At 37.5% G+C, this 25,655-nt stretch overlaps 1 protein-coding gene across 2 annotated transcripts in view; it reads right to left on the reverse strand.

Annotated features, from left to right (window-relative positions):
* ZFPM2 (zinc finger protein, FOG family member 2) overlaps positions 1 to 25,655 on the reverse strand; it is a 602,281-nt gene that overhangs the window by 419,091 nt on the left and 157,535 nt on the right. For both annotated transcript variants that reach the window (XM_060195956.1, XM_060195948.1), the window contains one exon: positions 4,210 to 4,311. In XM_060195956.1, the coding sequence (XP_060051939.1) occupies positions 4,210 to 4,311 (102 nt within the window). The remainder of the gene's footprint in view (positions 1 to 4,209; positions 4,312 to 25,655) is intronic.

Below are 25,655 nucleotides of genomic sequence, written 5' to 3' on the forward strand. Positions count from 1 at the left end.
TTTGTGCCACCTGCGCTTAGCCCGCTGCATTACAGCCCGACTCCCCATTTTAAAGTTTTAATCAGGAAAATGAACAGCCATGCACCAAAGAAGCAGATGGGCCATTTGGGCAAAGACCGCTGACCCCATGTGGAAGCTGATGTACATTTTTATTTAATTCAGAGGCCCCACAAAAATAAATACTTACTTAAAAAATGGTTAAGTGAAGTACAGGCAAATATAAATTTAAAAAAGAAAGAATAATGGTTAGTAAGAATTCTATGAATTAAATTACCAGCGGTATAGTTACTTTTAAAAAATATTTTAATTTTTATTATCTCTATTTATTGGATAGAGATAGCCAGAAATCAAATGGTAAGGGGTGATAGAGAGGGAGAGAGACAGAGACACCTGCAACATTGCTTCGTCACTCACAAAGTTGCAGGTGGGGACCTGGGGCTTGAACCTGGGTCTTTGCATGTTGTAACATGTGTGCTCAACCAGGTGTGCCACTACCCAGTCCGCCATAGTAACATTTTCAAAATCAAGCAAAGTACAAAATTTAAAAGTAGTTAGGTGAAATCACGAAATAACAACTTATACATTGTCCTGAACTTACTTGTTTAGGACATGCCTACAATTCCAATCAAATAGCAAAATATGAATAGAAACGGGAAGAATATTTAGAATCACCAAGATTTAAATACTTATAAATTTCAGCATGGAAGTACTCACAAATATAAGATAATTACTGTAAAAAACTGTTTAGATTGTTTAGGTTTCACCTAAACATAAGAGCTAACAAAAGCATGAGCCATTACTAAGGGTGACTTTTAGTGGAATAACAAAAAATAAAAAAAAGGCTTGCATTGCGATGATAAAAATAGAAAGCTTCAGATAGAAGTTGATTCATTATTGAACAGAGTCATCAAGAAAGGTTATGGAGTTGTCTTCAATAAAGCCTTTTAAAAATAAGATAAATCCTGATACATCTTAAATGATGTCAGCTCTTAGTTTTAAAAAATTTAGATAATTTTCTTATCTTTTGATTCAGTCTGTTTTTGAGAGAAAACTGTTTTGGATGAAGTTACTACCAGGACTGAGGCAGAGAGCCTTCAAGTCAGGAAGTCTTCAATCAAACCTGTTACCTCCTATTTTAACCAATGAGTTGTGATTCAATTTAACACTAGAGGCTTACTATCATAAAAGTTACATAGGAGATATTACTGAGATGTAAAAAAGAAGAAGGAGGAGGGGGAAGTGGGTAATTATAAAATAGTATAAAATTTTTCACCAAAATCAACTACAGAAAATTTCATTAAATCAGATGTATTAAGTTTAACTCAAAAGTGAAAAATATTAGCTTCAGTGACAGTACCATTCTTTTTTTTAAAATTTATTTTTTATTTAAGAAAGGATAAATTAACAAAACCATAGGGTAGGAGGAGTACAACTCCACACAATTCCCCCCACCCAATCTCCATATCCCATCCCCTCCCCTGATAGCTTTCCCATTCTCTATCCCTCTGGGAGCATGGACCCAGGGTCGTTGTGGGTTGCAGAAGGTGGATGGTCTAGCTTCTCTAATTGCTTCCCCGCTGAACATGGACATTGACTGGTCGGTCCATACTCCCAGTCTGCCTCTCTACCATTCTTAACACTGCTCCTCCATCTTTTTGTCTTTACTTTATTTACTTTCAATGAGAGACACAGAGAGAAGTTTATGTGGATATGTGTGTGTGTGTGTATATACATACATATATATATATACACATACATATATATATAGAGAGGGGGGGGGATGCACTATAACACTACTTGGCTCTGGCTTAAGGTAGTGTAGGAGATTGAGGAAGCTCAGAGCCTCAGTCATGAAAGTCATATTTTAATACATTTATTTATTTATCAAGGAGGGAAAGAGGAAGGGAGGCAGAGAGGGGAGGGGAAGGAGGATAATTATTTATTATTGGGTAGGACAGATAAATTATTTATTTATCAATCAAGGAGAGAGACAGACACAGAGAGAGAACACCTGAGCGTGACTCTGGCAGACGCAATACGGATGCCATTTTACATAATCATTATGCTGTCTCCCCAGTCCTGCTCTTTCTTTTAAATCTAACAATGCAGTTTTCCTTATGGAATATATTCCCAAATGAATGCAATTGAGGGCTGGGGGAGGCAACATAATGGTTATGCAGAAGGCTCTCATGCCTGAGTCTCTGAAGTTCCAGGTTCAACTGCCAGAACCAGTATAAGTAAGAACTAAGCAGTGCCCTGGTATCTCTCTTTTTCCCTGTGTCTCTTATTCACTAAAAAGGTAATAAAGGGAGTTAAAGCACACATGGTTAAGCACACACATAACCAAGGGTAGGTTTGAATCCCACTCCCTACTTTCAGGAGGACATGCTTTAAGAGCTGTGAAGCAGCTCTGCAAGTGTCTTTCTCTCTCCCCATCTCCCTCTTCCCTCTCAATTTCTCTGTCCTACCCAATAAAATATGGCTACCAGAAGCGGTGGATTTACAGAAAGTCTTATTGGTAATCCTGTTGGCAATAAAAAATGATATATATTTTTTTAAAGTATGGCACTGAAGATACACATAAAATTATGCAAGAATAGTACAGCACTGAATATGCAGTCTATGTTTATTAATTCATCACACCCTGAATTTACCTAAATATTCCTCAAGTCATTGAGAACATTACGGACCCCATCACTGAGCAAAGACAAAACTCTACAAATCTATCTCATAAAAATAAAAGTCAGAATGTAGATTTTGCAAGGAGGCAAATCTAAAAGGTCATCTAATCTAATTTTGAATGTGAAAGTTCTTTGAAATAGCATATACATACTTAATTCCATACATATGAAGTTCATATAATAAAGTTTGGGCACTGTTTTTAGTTTGAATGTCATCCCCAAGAAAAAGTTAAAACTTCCTAGGATATTTTTTATTCAATTTGCTTTCTGAGCAAGGAAAATATTCCCCACATTGACAAAAACAGAAGCATTATGATTAAGATAAAAATGTCAGAAGACTGCATTTCCCTTCAAACTCCTAAAATGTAGTATTACAGTTTTGAAATATAATACATTTTGATCCAAAATCCTGTGCAACATTAGGCTATCCTATGCAGAATGCAAACATGTGTGTACCATGAATGACATCAGAAATAACGTCATAATAATCAGATATACTGCATCTTCATTTTTGTTTGCATTATATTTTCCAGCTACTGGTTTCAGAAAATTACCACTGGAGCCTCTTTCTTCTTCACGCACAGTAGAGAGCAATTTGCAAAGTCATGCAAGGGTGAAAATGTGATTGAAATATAGGGATCTTTCTTAATGAAAAGTATTTCTGCTTTGGAAATGATGGGCTAAAACTATTTCAAAGCTCACTTATATTTTAAACCTCTGATATAGTAATCTACATGTATGAAAATACCATCAATTGTAAATTACTTGTCACCAAATATAAGGATATTTTTCCACAAGAGTTCTTATAAATTGTATATATTTACATAAGTTGCATTAGTGCTGTGGATTATTTAATCAGATTTATTTTTTACTATCTTGAAATGATTAAACATTAGAATCTTTACCATAAATTTCATTCACAAAAATGAGAATACTGTAAAAAATCTGTACTAGTGAGAACATTTGGTAACATTTTTTTAAACTTCTAAACACAGAATGAAACTTAGCCTAAGACTTACAATATGCACCTTGGTTGTTTAAAAGTTTGAAATTATGTTCATTTTTTTTATAATATGATATAAGAGAATGAATCCAGAAACTTGGTCTCCAAGGCCCAATTTTTATTTGGTATTTTTGGAGAGATCACTTTAAACCCCATCCTTTCTGTCTCTCTCTCTCTCAATTTCTCTGTCCTATCCAATAAAAAATAGGAAAAATATGTCAATTCAACGAGAAAGGAAGCAGGAGCAACAAATTCTTATTTGTTAAAAATTCTCATTTTTTAAAAAATGGAGATTTCCAGGAAAGACAAGTTTTTGTTTTAGGTTCTGTTTAAGTAAAAGATAACACCTTCTTTTAAGTGATAAGATTAATTTAAAATGACTGATAACTAGCATGCACACAAAATTTCCTTTTTAAATCAGAATTCAGATTGTGAGAGTCCTACCATCTAATTACGTTTTTTTTTTTAAGTAAATTCATGACAGTAACAACGTGTGGCCAAATCATTTAGCATCTTCTCTCATACCTGGTCCATCCCAGTCTTCTGCCTCCAGTTCAGGCTGCCCTGGTTTCTCTGGCTGTGTGTCCCCATCTGATTCTGCTGTTTCTTGGACTCCTTCATCATCACCTAGAAAATACAAAGCACAGAAAGATTAATGATTTAAGTCTGTGGCAATCCTAGTCTTTGTAAAGAGATTTCCTGAGCACATGTGTGATTACATAATATATATATATATATATATATGTAAAGATATATATTTATACACACATACATATATACCATCATTACACTGGCAAATGTGCACAATTAGTTCTTCTGATATCAATTACGTCTTGATAATAAAGAACACCAGCACTAGTATCAGTAAATTCTATTGTTATAAACAATACAGAAAACTTTCATAAAAAATTACATTTGGAGTTATTAGTAAAGCTATAAGGAGAAAATAAATATGTGGTGTGAGACTTTGTTGTGTTTTCTAAATGGAAGCCCCTGATTATTTCCAAGTCGTAAATTCTATAAGGTCAAGGTGCAGCAGAGAAAAATATTATAGGGAAAGACAAGTTTAAGTTTTGGGCTGAATTCAGAGTATTACTGAAGAAGATTCTTCCTTTTCTCCTGCTTTAAGCTTGCTAAAACTGGATTGTACTTAGTTTTAACAAGGTGGACCATGACACAGACTAGCATATGAAAGAAGCCGAGAACTCAAGTTTGCACAATGTAAGGACCTATACAACTAGACATTTTCTTGAGTAAGTACAGCTCATTTGTCTAATTTCAGGCCTTCATTTGCACATAAGAAATGGAAAATGTAATATATTTGCAGCAAACATATAATTATGGTAAAGAGAAGCATGTTAACAATACAATCACATTTTAAAAGTAAAAGCACTTTAAATGTCTTCATTTTAAGCAATAAAGTTTGTGTGGCTTTTTAAAAAAGCAACATGGTGATATATTACACATAAAAGGTACAATGTGGCATTTGCATATAAAATATTAAATAATGCTTATAAATATAAATACAGCAGGAAACAGGATAACAACAAAATAGATGTTGGAAATAAAATGAATGATACTAAAAACACAAATGAACCTGGAATCTAATAATAATGCTTAAATTCTAAAATTAAATTGCTTGTCCATCAAGTCTGTCTCTAAATCACTAAAAAACTATTTTCCACATAGTTGACCAAATCACCAATAAAGTGATTATACCCTACAAATATATTAAATTCTCATAATCCTTGAATGTTATGTAAAAATAAAATATTTTCAGGAAATCATTATTATTACAAATGGCATTCATTTGATCTTAATAAACAGGTTTGAACTTTAAAAGCCCTAAGTTTTATATTCATATATGACAACTTCACCAAAATCAATCACTTGAAAAAAAATGAAAGTGAAAATACAGAATCTCAAAGACATCTCTGTTGAATTTTATTTCTTTTTTATTATCTTTATTGATTTACTGGATAAAGACAACAAGAAATCAAGAGGAAAAGGGGAGATAGGGAGAAAAACTACAATACCTATAGCACTGCTTCATGACAAAGTTTTCCCCCTGAAAGTAGGGGCAGGAGTTTGACTCCAGGTCCTTGCTCAGTGTAACATGTGTGCCCAACCAGGTGTGCCACTGTCTGGCCCCTGAATTCTATTTCTTTAACAAAGAAGCATTATCCCTGGTAGCAAACAAAGAGATGGGGTACATACACCACACCACCTCATCTCATGTCTAGATCTGAAGGCTCTTAGAAAGTTGAGTTATTTCTTCATTTCAGGATGATCAGAATAAATGGCAATGGATTTATCTCTAGAAAATATTTACTGAGCATCTACCATGTTTAAAGAACTATAATAGGTGCATTAATATGTATGGAAAAACAGTTTCTTTTGGAAGCAGTATAAAATAAATAAGTTCAGAAATAGTGAGAATTTAATACTTAGGCCCCAGTGCCAATAAGGTATAAATGCTCAGTTTTTAAGATAGTAGGTTTAATCTTGAGTACCCCTTTTTTACAGGGCATATAGAAAAATATATACCAATCATCTTATAAAATAATAGAAGTAGAGTTCCATTTTCACTCTCAGACACAAGAAGGTGGATTCTCTTTCTGCACACACAGGGCACATTAAGGTCCTTTAAAATATAGAAACACTGGATTGACCTGCCAATGCAGGTTCAGTGCATGGGTTCAGTGGGGAAGCAATTACAGAAGCCAGACCTTCAACCTTCTGCACCCCATAATGACCCTGCGTCCATACTCCCAGAGGGATAAAGAATAGGAAAGCTATGGAATACAGAGTTCTGGTGGTGGGAATTGTGTGGAGTTGTACCCCTCTTATCCTATGGTTTTTGTAAATGTTTCCTTTTTATAAATAAAATTAACATACACACACATACACACACACATATAGCCAGCCCTGAACTAACCAAGTTAATCTCTGTCCAGTGTTACTCACCCTGATCCCCAACCTACTCAGCCCTGCACTCCGATGTCTCTTTATCCAAAAACTAGTGGTCTAAAATCTAGTCCAGCATGGAATCTGTCCTGACTGATAAGAACCAAAGTTGTTTTGAATTAATGAATTCTTCTACTACTATCCCTTCATAGTGAACTAATTCAAGAGGTCATTAGAGCTGAACTAATAATGTGTTGGAAAATTTGAACACTTTCTAGAGTAGGTTTCTTTGTAGTTGTCCCTTCTTGCTAGAGCCAGTGGTCTCTTCTGTTTCTTTCCCATACTCTGTGCTCCAGGAAGACTGACTTTTTTTCTTTTTAATTTTTGTAATTTTTATTTTTAAAATGGAAACAGCAACAAGACCATAGGTTAAGAGGGGTACAATTCAACACAATTCCCACCACCAGAACTTTGTAACCCATCCCCTCCCTTGATAGTGTTCCTATTCTTTATTCCTCTGGGAGGATGGACTCAGGATCATTATGGGGTGCAGAAAGTAGAATGTCTGGCTTCTGTAATTGCTTCCCCACTGAACATGGGTGTTACTATTGAGAACTCCATAATGCTTGAGCTCATGTATTATCTGACTTTGTTAGGGTTCAGTCAATAGAAGGCACTGCTGGGAGACCAAATAATCAAAGACAGGTAGAGAGAAGCAAGGTGGGTGCCAGGTAGAGGCGCACCACCTTAAGTGCACATACTACTAAGATCAAGGATCTGGATTTTAGCTCCTGGATACCCACCTGCAGAGGGAACGCTTTACAAGTGTCCAAGTAGGTATACAGGTGTCTCTCTCTCTCTCCCTCCTCTCTAAATTTCTCTCTAGCCTATCCAATAAAATGGGAACAAATGTCTCCCAGAAGCAGTAGATTCATAAGTACTGGCATCGAGCCCCAGCAATAACCCTAAGAGAAAAACCAGGTGGGGGGTGAGGGCAAGGCATTCCTTGAAGGGTGCAGAGAGCAGTAACATCACTGACTGATTCTCCCATGCTCCTATAAGACCATCCCCACACATGACTCTTCAGATGAGGAGTGCTAACCCAGGACACTCTTGCAAGTTCCTGAGAGCTTTCCAGTCCTCTCTGATTCACTTAATTCTGTTCCTTCACCTAACCCCTTCAGTGATATCCTTTGACCATTTTAGTATTTTCCTTCTGAAAACCTCAAGCTTCTCATACCATCTTCAGGATTATTAGTCACTATTCAACAATAATTTGTATTTATACACTCTTTAAGTACATCCACTTTTAGAACTTATGAAAACCTATTTTAAATACCTAGCAACCTTTTTATCACTGCTACAAATGGAGAATTAGTATCAGTCACCAAAATAAAAGGAAAAGGTAAAAATTAGATTCAATAGAAATAAAGATAGTACTATTAACTTCTAGGGTACCTATATCTCTGCTCTTGTTTTCCTCAGGAAGAAAGGAGAATAGCAAGGGATAGGGTTTTTAAAGTCCTCTGAAATTCCGATGCTGTCCCTGATAATATGTGAATAAAGGAAATTTGAAGACATTCACACTAATTGATTTTTACACTGTTTAATACACTATCAAAGTAATTCTTAATGTACCTGAACACCACCCAAGATATCTGGTCCAATATGGGGAAATACCAACATGTTTTATGGGACTAGACTCTACACTAGAACCAAATTAGATTGGCATCTGAGGCACACCACTTCTGGGTCTGAGTTTTAGCAACAACAACAAAACCTGTTAAAAAGAAAAAAAAAAACCTAATAACTCATCAATTTACAATTATGACTTCTCAAGTCTCCATTGCTGTTGTTCCACAGAGACTGTAAGAACAGCAGGGAGACCCTAGATTGACATCAAAGTCAAAGAGTTGAGGATAAAATCTACCCTCCCAGTGGTCTGGCGGTATGGCTAAGGAGTAACTGCACTAGAACCAACCATTCAGAAGTATATCTGAGGGAGTCAGGCTGTAGCACAGCGGGTTAAGCACACGTGGTACAAAGCCCAAGGACCAGCATAAGGACCCCGGTTCGAGCCCTGGCTCCCCACCTGCAGGGGAGTCGCTTCACAGGCGGTGAAGCTGGTCAGCAGGTGTCTTTCTCTCCCCCTCTCTGTCCCCCTCCTCTCTCCATTTCTCTCTAAAAAAAAATTTAAAAATTTTAAAAAATAGAAGTATATTTGATTGTATTCTACTGATTGGTGGTTGAACTTGCGGAACTAATCCAGGATGTACAATGGGAGATGCTTTCCCTAACAGGGTAAAGTCAACTATTTATTTTTAAGAACATCTAATTCTTTCAAACTCTTTTCAACTGTTTCGTGAATCTTAAAACATGAACAACAGAGAGCACACGGGACATCATCTAATCCGTGTTAGGCAAACTGATCAATTAGGAAATTATATACACAGGACGTGACATGGATAATTTTATAGCATCCGTACTGATTTCTGCATGAGCCACCTCCACCCCAATTTATTAAGCCTCAGCAACAAGTTATTCTGTCATCTCACAGAGGACAGATTTGAATGAAGTTTTTCCTTAGTAAGCAGAAATGTAGAGTTGTGACATGTTGTAAATAGGCATCACAAAAGTTGTCCCCCCAAACAGCAATTTGTACAATGTTGGAAATTAAATTTGAGACTTCTTACAGTCTAGCATTCTTTCCAAATGTCCTTCTTGTTTTGTCCACTGTGACCCCAGCTAAGTAAAGCACCATGCATAACAGAAATAGGTGAATGATATTTATAAAACAATCACAAACGAGCTAGCATAAGCTCTTGCTGTTAAGAGATGACATATCAAAGAGCCTAGAGTAGAGTAAATTCTGAGCAAAACTAGTTACAGAAGTTAAGTTTCACATTCAGATATTAATTTTGTCATCTTAATGCTCACACAAAGGAGCAAATCTTGCCGAACTTTTTTTTACCTATATACTTTAATTGTGGGAAACATGTGGAGGCAGGCAAAATTCAATCATGCATTAACATTTATATTATAAGTGCTTGAAGACACACATATTTATAAATATTAGGGTTGCTCTCTGTTAAAGACCATATAATGTATGTAGTTAATGAGACAGGAGATATGCGTCAGAGTGGTAACCACTGACTTAAATAAAACAAAACTAGGAGGCCTTGTAGTGGCACCCCAGGTTGAGCGCACGTGTTATAATGTGCAAAGACCTGGGTTCAAGCCCCCACACCCCACCTGCAGGGGGAAAGGTTTGTGAATAGTGACGCAGAGCTGCAGGTGTCTATTTCTCTCCCTCTCTATCACCCCTCCCTCTTGATTTCTGACTATCTCTATCCAATAAACAAAAAATAATAATTGAAAAAAACTATAATTAAGGCAATCCAGGAACTGCAAACAAAAATGTGTAAGATCTATAAATTCAGATGCCAGAAACATAAAATAACACTGACTCAGAAGAAGTTCTACCTTCATATTGAACACTGTGGCAAGGAATAGAGATATTTCAGCAGAGGGCTGATGTAATTCAGTAACGTGAATATAGTTATCTACTATCGTGATTAAGTTCCTAGGGACACACCTTCTCAGGCAAACCTCTGATCTTTGAGTCCTTCCTTACTCACTTCATCACAATACTCTGACATTCCTCCCAGGATGTCTGTGTGATTGCAGTTAAAACTACTGGAAATATTTTGCTAGGTGTATTACATATTTGAAAAGGAAATAAAGAGAAAAAACAGGGAGAAGGGAACATACTAAAGATATTACATAGTAATGGTGATAATTATCTAATTTAGGAATTAGTTGAGCTAAATTTGAAAATAAATGCTTATCTCTACTGAACAAAGGTCACTTTATTTTATTTGTTTATTTCCACTAGGATGTGTTGCCTCCATAGACTCCACTGCTCTAGGGGGCCATTTTATTTTTCCCTTTTTCTTCAAGAGAGGGAGGAAGGGATAGAAAAAAGAAAAGAGACCTGTAGCAATACTCCACTTCTGGTGATGTTTCGCCCTTACAGGTGGGAGACTGGGGTCTTGTACTTTGTACTACTGTACGCTTAACCCTGTGCACCACCACTCAGCCCCTGGAGACTGGAGTCTTGAACTGACATCCTTGTGAACAGCAGTGTGTGTGCTCTATTGGGTACACCATTATCCAGCACGCAAACACATTCTTTATGGCTGAGCAGTGACCAACCAATTAAGCACACAAATAGCACACAAAGGCCCATGCAAGGATCCTGGTTCCAGCCTCTGCTCCCCACCTGCAGGGGCGTTGTCTCACAAGCAGTGAAGCAAATCTGAAGCTGTTCTCTATCTCTCTCCCTCTCTATCTCCCGTCCCCTCTCAATTTCCAGGGTTATCTTTGGGGCTCGGTGCCTGCACTGTGAATCCACTGTTCCTGGAGGCCATTTTTTTCCTATTTTTGTTGTCCTCGTTGTATTTCTTGTTATTGTTGTTGTTGGATAAGACAAAGAGAAATCAAGAGAGAAGGAGAAGACAGAGATGGGAAGAGAAAGACTCCTACAAACCTGTTTTACCACTTGTGAAGCGACCCCCCCTACAGGTGGGGAGCCAGGGGGCTCAACCCATGATCCTTTATTATTATTATTGTTGTTGTTGTTGTTATTGATGTCATTGTTAGGACAGAAAGAAATGGAGCGAGATGGGGAAGACAGAGGTTGGGAGAGAAAGATAGACACCTGGAGATCTGTGTCACTGCCTGTGAAGCAACCCCCCTGCAGGTGGGGAGCCAGGGGCTCAGCCTCGATCCTTAAGCTGGTCCTTGTGCTTCCTGCCAAGTGTGATAACTGCTGCACTACCACCCGACACTCCCTCAAACCCGGATCCTTATGCCTGTCCTTGTGGCTTTGCGCCATGTGCGCTTAACCCGCTGCACTACTGCCCCCCCCAAAAAAATCTTTATTAATTGTTTAAAATACTATTTTATGTGTTCCAGGCACTTCAGTGAGCACTAACACTACAGAACAAAATTATTCTTTTCCTTGTATAACTAGCTGATAGAACAGAACAAAGAAAGCTCAGTTGATTACAGCTTTCTGTGATAAGTGTGTTTATAGGAACAGTTTACAGTATATCAAGGGCATATAAGGTTGACACATAGCCCAGACCTAGGGTTTTAGAAATTTCTAGGAGGAAGGAATTCATAAAAACACCTGGAATTTTGAAGGAGTATTAGATGAAACTTAGTGACTCTTCCTTTCATGCATTATTAAAATTTCCTTTCAGAATAAAGATCTTTCCTAAGGATACCATACGAAAAAAAATAACTTACAGCTATTTTGCAGGCAAAATGGCAACTTAAAAGTGATGAAGCCAAAGACATTTCAGTGATGCAAGACTAGAGTACAAGTACTAAGTACTTCAAAGATCAAAATAAATATGATGGTTGACAAATTAAGACTTACTTAATTCAGTAAGGAATTTACCCAAAAATCATTCTCATTCAGTATCTACTAGATAAGTGGCAGGGTAATTATGAATTTCAGCAAACATCTGATAGACAGAGAAATGTGGCAAATTTTTCAAAAGAAAAATAATATAGTTCAGTTCATTGAGGACTTAACTGAGTAACTTCATATAATAAAACATTTCAATTAAGTACCACTTAACTATCAAATTAACACTCTACTGCGGGACCAGGAAGTGGCGCATCTGGTTATTCATTCACACTACAGAGCACAAGGACCCAGATTCAAGCCCCTGATCCCTACCTGCAGGGGGAAAGCTTCACAAATAGTGAAGCAGAGCTGCAAGTGTCATTCTGTTATCCCCTCCCTCTTTATCTCCCCCTCCTCTCTCAATTTCTCTCTGTATATAATAAATAAATAAATAAATAAACACTGTAGTGTTTTTTCATTTCAATTTACATTTACATTCAGTATTGATAGTTCTGATTCACAAAAAGACGTGTTCTAATGTGTTTTATCATAGGGCCCATAACTATAAATAAACATTATACTTAGTTAAAGGACTATCATAAAATTCCTTGATTTTATACAAGTAACATCTCAAAGTAAATTGCATTTTATAACTTTTAAAATATTTTTATTATTTTTATTTATTTACTGGAACAGAGACAGTCAGAAACTGATATGGAACATGGAGATAAAGAAGAAGAGAGACAGAGAGATACCTGCAGCACTGTCTCACTAACTGAAAAGCATTCCCTCTGTAGGTGGGGGCTGGAGGCTCCAACCCGGGTCCTTGTGATTGTAATATGTACTGAAGCAGGTGCACCAAAACCTGGCCCCCATTTTATAACTACTTTAAGCTTTTTATGCAACTGAGTAACTATGCCAATATATAGCACAATAATAAAAATAAAGTCTGGGGCCTGGGCGGTGGTGCACCCAGTTCAAGCTCCCATTCCCCACACAAAGATGTGGGTTCTAGCTCCCATACCCCATCTGCAGAGGGGCTCTTCACAAGCGGTGAAACAGGTTTTCAGGTGTCTTTCTCTCTCCCTCTCTATCTTCCCCTCCTCTCTCAACTTCTCTCTGTCCTATCTAATAAGATGAAAAAAAAAAAAAAAAAAACCAGCCACCAGAAGCAGTGTTTTCATAATGCAGGCACCAAACCCCAGCAGTAACCCTGGAGGCAATAAATAAATAATAGTTAAAAGTCCCTCACTTTCTTAAAGGACACACACACACACACACACACACACACACACACACACACACAGCATAAGAATAACATGTTAAATTATATACTGGGTAAAAAAGATGAGTCAGATACACTTATTTTCCTTTGAGTCTCTACCCTGTGTCAAATACTGAAATCAGACGATGAGCAGGTCACAGTTTCTGTCATCAAGTTCAGATTTTATAGGAAACCTAAACACAGCTACCATTTCTTGAGCAGCATTCAGTAGTACCTAATGCGTTACCTCATATCAACAACTCTACCATTCATTAGTACCACTTCATTTTGGAAGAGTAAACCAGGTGGCAGACATGTGAACAGATGCCCAGGGAAACTGCCAGTGAATGGCTAGGACCATGTCAGCTGACCCTAAGGACCACAAGCCAGGCCTATAAAGACACGACTGTCAGTCTCCCAGATGTCAAGCATCAAAGATGATAGAATGGAACAGCTGACTTTTCTCATTACATATCAGTCTTCCTTCTTCCTTATGCTTACATAATAAAATGCTTAGTTGGATTCAACATTTATAGCATTATTTTCCTGATGGTAAACTATTTGACTTGAAACATAGTATAGTCACCACAAAGGTGCAAACAAAGGTCTCTGTCAAAGATCAGTTAGAACAGTAGATTTACACTTCCATTCTATTTACCATAACATACCATAATGTCACTGTATTTCTGTTTGCTTCTTATTTATTTAGTTAGTTATTTTTATTGATGACAGGGTTATACCTGTGGCTCGGTGCCTGTATAAGCATTCACTGCTCTTGGTGACCAATTTTTCCTTCTTTGTTATTATTTTATTTAATTTGATGGGACAAAGAGAAATTGAGAGGAAAGAGAGAGAGAGAGAGAAAGAGAGAAAGAGAGAAAGAGAACTGCAGCCCTGCTTCACTGCTTATGAAGCTTCTCCCCTGCAGGTGGGGACCTGGGACTTGAGCCCTGGTCATTATACATGATAATGTGGGCACTCAGTAAGATGTGCCACTGCTGACCACCATGTTTTATGATTAATTAGTTTCAGCAAGCCATTTTGATATACTATCTAAAATATGCTAGATTTTTTTTTCAACATTAAGACCCTTTCATCTTTTAAATTTATCTCAGGAAATTGTAATAGCTCCAATCTTTCATGATAATGTCTCTACCAAATTCATTTTTTTTAAATTTTTTATTTATAAAAAGGAAACATTTCTCTTCAGATCTCACAATTCTTTTGCCTTTTACCAAATTCATTTTTAACATTTTACAAATTAAAACTAACAAAATAACAATGACATATGAAATATTTGAATTAATTTTACAAAACAAAACATTTTCTTTACAATCATCCTGCCTCCATCCCATATATTTATTCTCTTGGAAAATTTTCAAGTAAAACTTAATTTTGATATTAAAGCAACTCCAGCTTTTTTTTTTTTTTTACTTTTGAATGAAAATTACTTTACTGACCACCTACATTTTTGTTACATTTTTATTCATTCTTTATTTTTATATATTCAAAATCAGCACTATAGAGTAGCTTATAAAAATGTCATGAATAATTAATAGCCAAGATAGTAATGACAAATTTGTGAAGATATTTCTTCCAAAGCTTTGTTGGTGGGAAGAGAAAAGGAAGAGGAGAAAGGTTGCTAGAAGTGAGGAACAAAAGGAATGAGGAATGCATGTGACAACCATTCATCTACGGGCTAAATTCACTATTCACATACTTTAAATAGAAAGTTCAGTGTATTTTTAGCAAAGCACAAACACATTTCATGGGATAACCACTATAGACATATCCTGAGACCGATTCACAAAATAAAAACGGTAAGATGGAATAAATGTCAAGCAGTTAACAAAATCTATATTTCTAAAATTATGGTAATGGAGTTAATGGCTTTCCATTATAAGATTTAAGATTAAACCCTTTTGTTGCTCTTTGAAAAGATATCATACATACTTGGTGGGCCCTTCCACTTTCTTTTTAGTCTAATTTTCACAATCAATGAAAGTCCAATAGGAAGAAATTGAAGGTGCTATAGCACAAATGACTTGGGAAAATACACTAGAATATAGTCTTGGGAGCACATGAAACAGCATTCTTTAAAATTCTATATTAGGTATTGTTGGCAAGGTGTTGAAAGCGGCAGATCTACTTACCAAGCAAAAATAATTTCAAAAACACAAACATCTATTCACTGATGGCTAGACATTCCTGTAGAAATTAAAGATTTGCCACATTCCAAGAGTGACTTTTTTTTCAGCACAAAAGAGCAGTAGTGTTTGAAAGTAGTCAAGCGAGCAAATAACCTTTCTAAACTCTCTTTTAATCCATGTAGTTCCTATCAATATTAACCTCTTACAGAAATTCTTGTACAATATAACTATTGAACTTTCTTGACTAGGAGTGTTACAGTAGCTGTTAGTCATCCCTATAATGTATTTTGCAATCAGCTAAATCATCAAAGTATTTTTTAACAATGAACAGTTCAGAAGTGACAGATCTACTTTCTTGTTCACAACTGCTTATCAGAGAATAGATATCACATATGTTTTCCAGGTGCTTCCTATAGTTAGGATACCTTTACGAAGCAGCTCATGAAAGATAAGGTCATAAAAGAGATGAAAAATGTGTGAGCTTCATACACTTATGGTTTTATCATCAGACAAGATAGCTTTGGTTAAAGGACTGTAACAGTCAAAAACAGAAACTGCAGCTTATGTTGAAGGGCAGAACATTAAAGTTTAAGATTCAGTTTCTGTTTGCTTTCCCTAATAGCTTCGCGTTATAGTTCAACTTAAAACAATTGTTTGGCTACATATAATCCAAACAAAAAGTGTCATGTGAAATTAACTCTGTGTTGCCACATTGTAGTCACGGTGTATCTACAGATACAGAAATAAATACAAGCTTTACGCTACTGCCTGAATTGAAATTTAAATAGTTTAAATGTGTGTAAAGAGATCTGTGGATTATATAAGTGCTGTCTGATTCAAGTCTTTCTTTGACTTACCACAAGTGTATACAAAAATGTGGAATCTTGCATGTTCTGCATAACTTTGTGTTTCAAATGTATGTGATTTCCTTGTAACTTAGAAGACAGCATTTTCCCAGACCTTATAATGTCAATAATTTCATAGACCACGAGACTAAAACTTATATTTATTTGAGGTTAAAATTTTAGACCCTGGAGGAAGATGGCGGTCTGAGAAGTCGCTGACAGCGAGCACTCTGACCGCATCGTCGGCAACGGTAGGATTTTCTGCCTTTAGCAGGCCAGTTAATAAGGGATGACACCAAAAAGTGAGTACAATTTAATTTGGGTTAAGAATTAGAGTAAAGGTGACACGGACTAGCGGGGCTCCAGAATTCCCAGGGCGACGGGCAAGGCGAGTGCGCGGGCATTGTCCTCCGCCAGCCCAGGAAGGCGGCTCCTCCGCCTGTTGCACAGCGCGGCGGGCAGAGGAACCAGAGGGAGCACTTTAGCTCGGGGGCTTTCTCTTGGGAGTCTGCAGGGTCCACCGCAGCCCTGAGAACAGATCCAAAGACTTCTTGAGTATAGCTCTCATTGGATCAAAGGATTTGGAGCTAGTTTTCATTTTTGAGAAATCCTTTAAAAAAGTCTGGAGGGAGGGGTTTCCCGGAAGATGGCGGACTGAGAAGCGGCTAGCCTTGGAGCTCTGGACACATCTCGTGTAAACAATAGGATTTTCTGCCTTTAGCAGGCCAGCCAATAAGGGCCCATAGCGGTCATACCAAGGATGTGTCTATAACTTAATTTGGGTTAAGAATTAGAATAGGGGAAAAAAATTCTTTTTTCTTCCTTTTAATTTTCAAGCATACATCCTTCCCGCCGCCTCCCCCCCCACCCCCATAAGCAGTACCTGGGACCAGCTACTAGCAGGATACCCCATACCACCAAACAGGGTTTTTTCTTTTTTTTTTTTAAACTCACTGATACACATTTGGGAAGTTCCTCGTACTGCTCTTTAATTACAACCCTTCTTCTTATCTTCTCCCTTTTCTCTCTCTATCTCTTTTTTTTATTTTTTATTTTTTTTTTTATCTTGTCATACACTTCTTTCTTCTTTGCCTTTCTGAATTTGTGAATTACTTTGGGGAAGAAATCTGACCCAGAGTGGACTCTCTATGTGTGTATATCTGCTCTAGTACCCTTTACACTCTTGTTACCCCTAGAATATACACTGGATAGTAGATTTGCATAACTGTCTATTCTTGCTATCCTCTCTTTCTTTTCTCTTTCTTCACTGGGATTTGGTTACTATTTTTTCATGGACTGGAGAAATTTTTTGGCTAACTGGTAATGATTAAACTCCTTCAATACTTACTTCAGTTGCTACTGTAATTCCAGAGGTTGGTGAGTGCAATTGTCATAAAGGTATTTAGTACAGTGTTACTTGTGCTCAAATCACAACAACTGAGGAACAACAGAGCATTAAAAAAAAAAGAGAGAAACACATAAATAAAAAAAAATGGGTAGATTAAAAACAAATAAAACTGCTACCCCAATGAATGAAGACAAGAGCCCAGAAGAAACCACAAATCAGTCAGAAGTAACCATAGATAAGAAAAGTATGCAAGCAATAATAAACTTATTAATCACAGAAATGAAAACAGCATTGGAGGAAAGGAATGGCAGTATTAGGGAAACAACAGTTGAGACCCCCAAGGAAAATACTGATTATCTTGAGGCAATTAGAGAACTGAAAGCTGAAATAGCTGTAATGAAGAAAGAAGCTGAGGCAAGGGAAAGCAGACTAACAGAAGCAGAAAACAGAAATAGTCAGACAGAGGATGAGTTAGAGAAAACTAAGAAAGAGGTGAAAGAGCTTAAAAAGAGATTGAGAGACACTGAAAACAACAACAGAGACATATGGGATGATCTCAAAAGAAGTAACATTCGTATAATTGGCCTGCCAGAGGAAGAAAGAGAGGAAGGGGAAGCAAACATTCTAGAGGAAATAATACAAGAAAACTTCCCAGACCTGAATAACAGAAAGGACATCAAGATTCAAGAGGCCCAGAGAGTACCAAACAGAATCAACCCAGACCTGAAAACCCCAAGACACATCATAGTCACAATGAGAAGAAGTAAGGATAAAGAAAGGATCCTAAAGGCTGCAAGAGAGAAACAAAAAGTCACATACAGGGGAAAACCCATAAGACTTTCTGCAGATTTCTCCACTCAAACTCTAAAAGCCAGAAGGGAGTGGCAAGATATCTACCGAGCCCTGAATGAAAAAGGGTTTCGACCAAGGATTATATATCCTGCTAGACTTTCATTCAAGCTAGATGGAGGGATCAAAACCTTCTTAGACAAACAACAGTTAAAGGAGGCAACTATCACCAAGCCGGCCCTGAAAGAGGTACTAAAAGACCTCTTATAAACAAGAACATCACTATAATACTTGTAATATATCAGAGTAAACAAATCGTTTTTTAGAACAATGGCACTACAATACATTAAATCCATAATATCAATAAATGTCAATGGCTTAAACTCACCCATCAAAAGGCACAGGGTGGGGGGATGGATCAGAAAACATAACCCAACCATATGCTGCTTGCAAGAATCCCATCTTTCACAACAAGATAAACACAGACTTAAAGTGAAAGGATGGAAAACTATCATACAGGCTAACGGTCCACAAAAAAGGGCAGGAACAGCCATTCTCATCTCAGACACGATAGATTTTAAATTAAATAAAGTAATAAAAGATAGGCAAGGACATTACATAATGATTAGAGGATCAATCAGCCAAGAAGACTTAACAATTATTAACATCTATGCACCCATCGAGGGACCATCTAAATACATTAAACACCTATTGAAAGAATTTCAAAAATACATCAATAGTAATACAATAATAGTGGGAGACTTCAATACCCCACTCTCACACTTAGACAGATCAACAAAGCAGAGAACCAATAAAGATACAAGAGAATTGAATGAAGAGATGGACAGACTAGACCTCTTGGACATTTTCAGACTCCTCCACCCCAAAAAACTGGAATACACCTTCTTTTCAAATCCACACAAAACATACTCAAGGATAGACCACATGTTAGGCCACAAAGACAGCATCAATAAATTCAAGAGCATTGAAATCATCCCAAGTATCTTCTCAGACCACAGTGGAGTAAAACTAACTTTTAACAACAAATGGAAAATTATTAAAAGACATAGAATTTGGAAACTAAACAACATGCTCCTTAAGAACCACTGGGTCAGAGACTCACTCAAACAGGAAATTCAAATGTTCCTGGAAACTAATGAAAATGAAGACACAACCTCTCAAAATATTTGGGACACAGCGAAAGCAGTACTGAGAGGGAAACTTATAGCTATACAATCACATATTAAACACCAAGAAGAAGCCCAAATGAACGACCTTACTACACACCTCAAGGACTTAGAGGAAGAGGAACAAAGGAACCCTAAAGCAACCAGAAGGACAGAAATCACTAAAGTTAGAGCAGAAATAAACAACATCGAAAATAAAAGAACCATACAAAAGATCAATGAAGCCAAATGTTGGTTCTTTAAAAGATTAAACAAAATTGACAAACCCCTAGCCAGACTCACCAAACAAAAAAGAGAGAAGACTCAAATTAATAGAATTGTAAACGATGCAGGAGATATCACAACTGACACCACAGAAATCCAGAGAATTCTGCGAAACTTCTATAAAGAACTATATGCCACCAAGCTAGAGAATCTGGAAGAAATGGAACAATTCCTAGAAACCTATGCACTTCCAAAACTGAACCAAGAAGAACTACAAAATCTAAATGCACCAATCACAGACAAAGAAATTAAAACCGTTATTAAGAATATCCCCAACAACAAAAGTCCTGGACCAGATAGCTTCACAAACGAATTTTACAAAACTTTCAGGAAACAGTTAATACCCATACTTCTTAGGCTATTCCATAAGATTGAAGAAACAGGAATACTCCCTTCCACCTTTTATGAAGCCAACATCACCCTGATACCAAAAGCTGATAGGGACAGAACAAAAAAGGAAAAGTACAGACCAATATCTCTGATGAACATAGATGCCAAAATATTAAACAAGATATTGGCCAACCGGATACAGCAACAAATCAAAAAGATTGTTCATCATGACCAAGTGGGATTCATACCAGGAATGCAAGGCTGGTTCAACATCCGTAAATCAATCAATGTCATTCATCACATCAGTAAAAGCAAAGCCAAAAACCACATGATTATCTCAATAGATGCAGAGAAAGCCTTTGACAAAATCCAACACCCATTTATGCTCAAAACTCTACAGAAAATGGGAATAGATGGGAAATTCCTCAAGATAGTGGAGTCTATATATAGCAAACCTACAGCCAACATCATACTCAATGGACAGAAGCTGAAAACATTCCCCCTCAGATCGGGGACTAGACAGGGCTGTCCACTGTCACTGTTACTCTTCAACATAGTATTGGAAGTTCTTGCCATAGCAATCAGGCAAGAGAAAGAAATCAAAGGGATACAGATTGGAAGGGAAGAAGTCAAGCTCTCACTATTTGCAGATGATATGATAGTATACATAGAAAGACCTAAAGAATCCAGTAGAAAATTACTGGAAGTTGTTAGGCAATATAGCAAGGTATCAGGCTACAAAATCAATGTACAAAAATCAGTGGCATTTCTTTATGCAAACACTAAATCTGAAGAAGAAGACATCCAGAAATCACTCCCATTTACTGTTTCAGCAAAATCAATCAAATACCTAGGAATAAAGTTGACCAAAGAAGTGAAAGACTTGTATACTGAAAACTATGAGTCGCTACTCAAGGAGATAGAAACTGATACCAAGAAATGGAAAGATATCCCATGCTCATGGATTGGAAGAATAAATATCATCAAAATGAATATTCTCCCCAGAGCCATATACAAATTTAATGCAATACCCATCAAAGTTCCACCAGGCTTCTTTAAGAGAATAGAACAAACACTACAATCATTTATCTGGAACCTGAAAACACCTAGAATTGCCAAAACCATCTTAAGGAAAAGAAACAGAAATGGAGGCATCACACTCCCAGACCTTAAACTATATTATACAGCCATCATCATCAAAACAGCATGGTACTGGAACAAAACTAGGCATACAGACCAGTGGAACAGAATTGAAAGCCCAGAAGTAAATCCCAACACCTATGGGCAAATAATCTTTGATAAGGGGGCCCAAAGGATTAAATGGAAAAAGGAGGCTCTCTTTAATAAATGGTGCTGGGAAAACTGGGTTGAAACATGCAGAAGAATGAAATTGAACCACTTTATCTCACCAGAAACAAAAATCAACTCCAAATGGATCAAAGACCTAGATGTCAGACCAGAAACAATCAAATACTTAGAGGAAAACATTGGTAAAACACTTTCCCACATACACCTCAAGGACATCTTTGATGAATCAAACCCAATTGCAAGGAAGACCAAAGCAGAAACAAACCAATGGGACTACATCAAATTGAAAAGCTTCTGCACATCCAAAGAAACTATTAAACAAACAGAGAGACCCCTCACAGAATGGGAGAATATCTTCACATGCCAGACATCAGACAAGAAACTAATCACCAAAATATATAAAGAGCTCAGCAAACTTAGCACCAAAAAAGCAAATGACCCCATCCAAAAATGGGCAGAGGAAATGAACAAAACATTCACCACAGAGGAGATCCAAAAGGCTAACAAACATATGAAAAACTGCTCTAGGTCACTGATTATCAGAGAAATGCAAATCAAGACAACACTAAGATACCACCTCACTCCTGTAAGAATGGCATACATCAAAAAGGACAGCAGTAACAAATGCTGGAGAGGATGTGGGGACAGAGGAACCCTTTTACATTGCTGGTGGGAATGTAAATTGGTACAGCCTCTGTGGAGAGCAGTCTGGAAAACTCTCAGAAGGCTAGACATGGACCTTCCATATGACCCAATAATTCCTCTCCTGGGGTTATACCCCAAGGACTCCATAACAACCAACCAAAAAGAGGTGTGTACTCCTATGTTCATAGCAGCACAATTCATAATAGCTACAACCTGGAAGCAACCCAGGTGCCCAACACCAGATGAGTGGCTGAGAAAGCTGTGGTATATATACACAATGGAATACTATGCAGCTATCAAGAACAATGAACCCACCTTCTCTGACCCATCTTGGACAGAGCTAGAAGGAATTATGTTAAGTGAACTAAGTCAGAAAGATAAAGATGAGTATAGGATGATCCCACTCATCAACAGAAGCTGACTAAGAAGATCTGAAAGGGAAACTAAAAGCAGGACCTGATCAACTTGTAAGTAGGGCACCAAAGTAAAAACCCAGTGGTGAGGGGTAGGCATGTAGCTTCCTGGGCCAGTGGGGGGTGGGAGTGGGCGGGAGGGATGGGTCACAGTCCTTTGGTGGTGGGAATGGTGTTTATGTACACTCCTAGCAAAATGTAGACATATAAATCAGGAGCTAATTAATATGAGAGGGGGAAATCAATTGTATGTCTCAAAGTTTCTCAAAAGACAAACTGAATCTTTTTAATATATAGGCTATGTATTTGATATGCGGACTCTCTCAAAAGCCTAGACCAAGTAGATTAGAAGCTTCCAATAGCACAGCTATATACAAGATACTGGATACTGTCCAGCAAACCATAACAAAGGGACTTTTCAAAGTTAACCCAATTAACAAATAATGTGATGATAATATTAACTATTGATTGTCTTTTTGAACCCTAAGACAGCAGGAACCTCACATCTTCACTATAGAGCCCCTACTTCCCCCAGTCCTGGAAACCTTGGATAGGGCCCACTTTCACGTATGCATCTCCCAATCCAAACCAAATAACATTGCATCTGCCGATCACAACCTAACCAAAGCAACGATTGCTACCTCAACATGCTTCACCTCAGAATGTATCCAGAGACTTCACGTGTGGAATGACAACCCTTCAGCTTCATTACTCGGGTGAGACCTTTCCTTTAATAGTACACTCTAATTTCATCTCAGGTAGTTCACTTTCCAACAAAGTCCCATAACCTAGATATACACCAGTTTCTGTGAGAGAGAGCTTATGTGCACACGTATCCATAAACTACTGCAAAATATATACCTGAAAGCAGGACTACACTAGAGTTTGCAGTGAGTACCTCCCTAACACTTCCTCTCCACTATTCCAAGCTTGGGATCCATGACTGCTCAACAAATTGTTTGGCTTCATATGTTAACTCTCTTTTCAATCACCAGGTTCCAGATGCCACCAGGATGCTGGCTAGGCTTCCCTGGATTGAAGACCCCACCAATGTGTCCTGGAGCTCAGATTCCCCAGAGTCACACCCTACTAGGGAAAGAGAGAGGCAGACTGGGGGTATGGACCGACCAGTCAACGCCCATGTTCAGCGGGGAAGGAATTACAGAAGCCAGACCTTCTACCTTCTGCAACCCTCAACGACCCTGGGTCCATGCTCCCAGAGGGATAGAGAATGGGAAAGCTACCATGGGAGGGCATGGGTTATGGGGATTGGGTGTTGGGAATTGTGTGGAGTTGTACCCCTCCTACCTTATGCTTTTGTTCACTAATCCTTTCTTAAATAAAAAATTTAAAAAAAAAAAAATTTTAGACCCTAGATGAAGAAACACTCTTGACACAGTTTCTAACTATCATTCAGGTCTGAGTCTATAATTTGTAAGGAGAGTTAATTCTAACAATAAGTGAGTGACTAATTTGTGATATTTTATTATAGCACGTGAGAAATTTATTGAAAACCTATATTTATGGCAAACATATAGTGTAAAAAGTCACACTGAAATTATTGGTAACTGAACAACAGTGATTATAAAGTTCCTCCTAAAATACTAAATATTTATTCCTGATATGACTATCATTTTCCATTTTTAAAAGTTTTTTTTTTTTTCAAAAGAGCTCACTGAAGATTTAGAGTGTAATGTAAATCTCCACATGATGGGATACAGAGTTCTGGTGGTGAAAATTGTGTGGGGTATACCCCTCTTATCCTATGGTTTAGTCAATGGCTTTTTTTTTTTTTTTTTTTTAAACCAGAGCACTGCTCAGCTCTGGCTTATGGTGGTGCAGGGGATTGAACCTGGGACTTTGGAGCCTCAGGCATGAGAGTCTCTTTGCATAATCATTATGCTATCTACCCTCCTCCAATGTTTCCTTTTTATAAATAAAAAAAAAGAAAGGAAAAAAATCTCCACGAGATAAAATAAGGCAAAAATCTCAGCAGTCTATCATTCAGGAATGTTAACTCATTTATTTCTTTGTTAAGGGTGTGTGTGTGTGGGGGGGGTGAATATATGGAGTATGCATTTTTTCTTTATTGGTGGACTAATGTTTATTTATTTATTTATTTATTTTAAATATTTATTTTATTTATTTATTCCGTTTTGTTGCCCTTTTTGTTTTATTGTTGTAGTTATTGTTGTTGTCGTTGTTGGATAGGACAGAGAGAAATGGAGAGAGGAGGGGAAGACAGAGAGGAGGAGAGAAAGATAGACACCTGCAGACCTGCTTCACCGCCTGTGAAGCGACTCCCCTGCAGGTGGGGAGCCGGGGTTCGAACCGGGATCCTTATGCCGGTCCTTGTGCTTTGCGCCACCTGCGCTTAACCCACTGCGCTACAGCCTGACTCCCCAAGGTGGTGGACTAATGTTTTATAGTCAATGGTAAAATATAGTAGTTTGTACATTTGTGACATTTCTCAGTTTTCCACATAACAAGTCTAACTCCCCAACTAGGTTCTCCTCTGACACCATGTTCCAGGACCTGAACACTACCCCCCACCTCCACACACACCCCAGTCTTTTTACTTTGCAATACACCAACTCCAGTCCAAGCTCTGCTTTGTGCTTTCCCTTCTGTTCCTATTTCTCAACTTCTATGAGTAAGATCATCCCACATTCATCCTTCTCTTTCTGTATTCTCTCACTTCACATGATTCCTTCAAATGCCATAGAAGTGAAGAAGGTGAACTCACCATTTTTAAGATCTGAGTAGTATTTCATTGTGTATATATACCACAATTTTCTCAGATGCTCATATACTGTTGGAGACCTGGATTGCTTCCAGGTTTTGGCTATTACAAATTGTGCTGCTATGAACATAGGTATACACAAGTCTTTTTATATGAGTGTGTTTGGTTCCTTAGGATATATCCAAGGACAGGAATTGCAGAGTTATAAGGTAGGACCTGTTCTTTGTTCATTTATTTAATTGAACACTTGAATCAAGTATAGCAAGTGGGATGGGGAGGCATCCCAGATTTAAAATGTTTCTGAGGAGACTTCTGGAGGTATGGCCATAGAGTAATGGCTGCCACACGTTTCTATCCTG

This window comes from Erinaceus europaeus, chromosome 1, assembly GCF_950295315.1.
Source record: "Erinaceus europaeus chromosome 1, mEriEur2.1, whole genome shotgun sequence".
NCBI lineage: Eukaryota > Metazoa > Chordata > Mammalia > Eulipotyphla > Erinaceidae > Erinaceus > Erinaceus europaeus.